We start from the raw sequence: 2,131 nt of genomic DNA, 5'->3' as shown, positions 1-2,131 counted from the left end.
TCTATGACATCTATATTTCTCTCTCTCCCTCTCTCTGCTCTCTCTATAAATCAATAAAAACATTTAAAAATATATATATATATATATATATATATATATATATAATTCATTCATAATAAAACATATTCATTATCAGAAACTTAAAAACAAAAGTGTGTCTGTGTATATAATGTTCACAGGAATTAGACATCAAAGATTGAGGCAAAAAGAGCATTTAGAATTTAAACATCTTTGGTAGTTTTGATGAACCAAATACAAGATTCCAGAACACAATCTCCCAGGCCCCACAGAGCACGCGCTGCCTGCCACGAACCATGAACCACGAACCATGGCCACGCCCCTGAAAACCCAGCTCAGCACAATGGAGAGGACCCTGAAAATGACCTCCAACCTCCGGCTCTTTGGTCACAAGATGACCTTCTGCTAAGACGGACTCTTCCCTGACAGTCTGCTGCGGGCGTTTTCCGGAGCCGTGAGTCCTCACCAACGCGTGGTCAGGCTCTGCGACTAAGCGAAACCGGGTCAGAGAGAGACCAGTTCTACCCGCCACAGGCCACCGACACGCAGTCAGGTGCCCAGGCGCCTGTGGGCGTGAACATGGAGCCCAGCACCTGCAGCCCTGGACCTACTTTCACGCTGTCCAAGAGCCTTACCCATCACAGACCTTTAGGAGTGAAGTCACTTTACCCTGGAACGGACGTGCGCTTTCTGTCCTAAAACAATGCTAGAAAGCTCCGAGACAACGAGTTGGAAAGATTAAAAAAAATACAACAGTACATCTCACAAGAAAATGAGAAAAAACTCAGGACCACTGAGTCTGAGAGAGGAACAGGGGACACAGCATCTTCAGGATCCTCCATTTTCTGAACAAAAAGATACAGCCTACTTTTAGGCATTAATTAGCTTAAGCGAACAGATTATTTTCTTGACTATATGTCCTCCTTCAGCTTTTACAGATGTGACCCATAGTCTGAGTAAATGCTAACTGCTAACAATAGTTACAGTTTTAAGTCACATTTACTTTAATATTTTTTTCACTATGTAGAAGCATAAACTTAACTTCTGTCAACTAGGTAGACACACTCAGACACCTGTAAAAATAAACGCAAACTACAGCTCACCCATGTGCCTAAGGGACAGTGCCAGCATGTCCTATTTCTGTACTCTAGACCTTCCGAAGTTTAAATGCAGACTTAAACCTTTACACATTTCTTTGGCCCTGATGGTATTCCCCAGTTAAAGCTTTAGGATAAAGTAAAATGTAAGGCCAGATACAAACGTACTTACTAAATATAAATTCTATTTTAGTAATTTTTCTGAAAAGATGTAACAGAAACCAAGTAAAACAGCACCCAGATAAAAACACCATTCAACTCGCGCGACTGCCCCTGCGTGACAGTAACCGAGGGACACGGCAGCCTGGCTGCGGGCACCGCTTCTCAGGCACCCGCCAGCCCCCAGGCCAGGGCACTGCTTCCTGGGCGGCTCCACGCGGTGGCAGTCGGATGGTGTTCCCTCGGTGACAGGCCTGCTGCCACACCCGCCACCGAAACGCCAACAGGACTGCCTCAGCCCGAGGACCAGGGCCTCCCCGCAGGGCACCCGGGGCAGCAGCAGGAGGAGGACCTGCAGCTGAGAATCATCAGCCAGACAGGAGCCGTCTCCTCAGGGACAGCAACCCCCACGCGGTCGGGGCTGCGCCGACTGTCTCCTCTAGGAGTGAGCGCCCCAACTGACCCGCTGGCGGTGAAAAGCCACACGGAAAACCCACGGCTGCCATCACCCGACTATCGACCGCCCGCAGGACGTGACGCGCCAAGACCGTCACGAAGGCTTTAAAAGCCAGCGAGCCACCTGCAGTCCCTCAAGCACCCCGTGGCTCACTCTCTGAGAAACGCTGGCCTAAGCAACCGGCTAAAAAAGGGCAAACCCTGACCTATCCCTTTGTCACGTGACTATCTGAGACGGCAAATGACTCACTGGTTGACGTCATACCTTAAGATGCTATTTCTACTAACAAGAAAGAGACAGGGAAGCGGACGTCTGTCTGTCACTGAGAGCTGCGCGCTCAGAGCCGCGGGACTCACCTGCTGCGCCGAGGGCTCGGAGGGCAGGCTGTGGGAGGACCTGC

General features: G+C 49.4%; 1 protein-coding gene across 1 annotated transcript in view; it reads right to left on the bottom strand.

The window, feature by feature from the left end:
- Positions 1-2,131, bottom strand: part of SYNJ1 (synaptojanin 1) — a 58,307-nt gene that overhangs the window by 5,292 nt on the left and 50,884 nt on the right. The window contains exon 29 of the mRNA XM_015560263.1: positions 2,088-2,127. Within this exon, the coding sequence (XP_015415749.1) occupies positions 2,088-2,127 (40 nt within the window). The remainder of the gene's footprint in view (positions 1-2,087; positions 2,128-2,131) is intronic.

The sequence above is a fragment of the Myotis davidii genome, unplaced genomic scaffold, assembly GCF_000327345.1.
Source record: "Myotis davidii unplaced genomic scaffold, ASM32734v1 scaffold170, whole genome shotgun sequence".
NCBI lineage: Eukaryota > Metazoa > Chordata > Mammalia > Chiroptera > Vespertilionidae > Myotis > Myotis davidii.
This window is presented reverse-complemented; position numbering and strand designations above follow the sequence as displayed.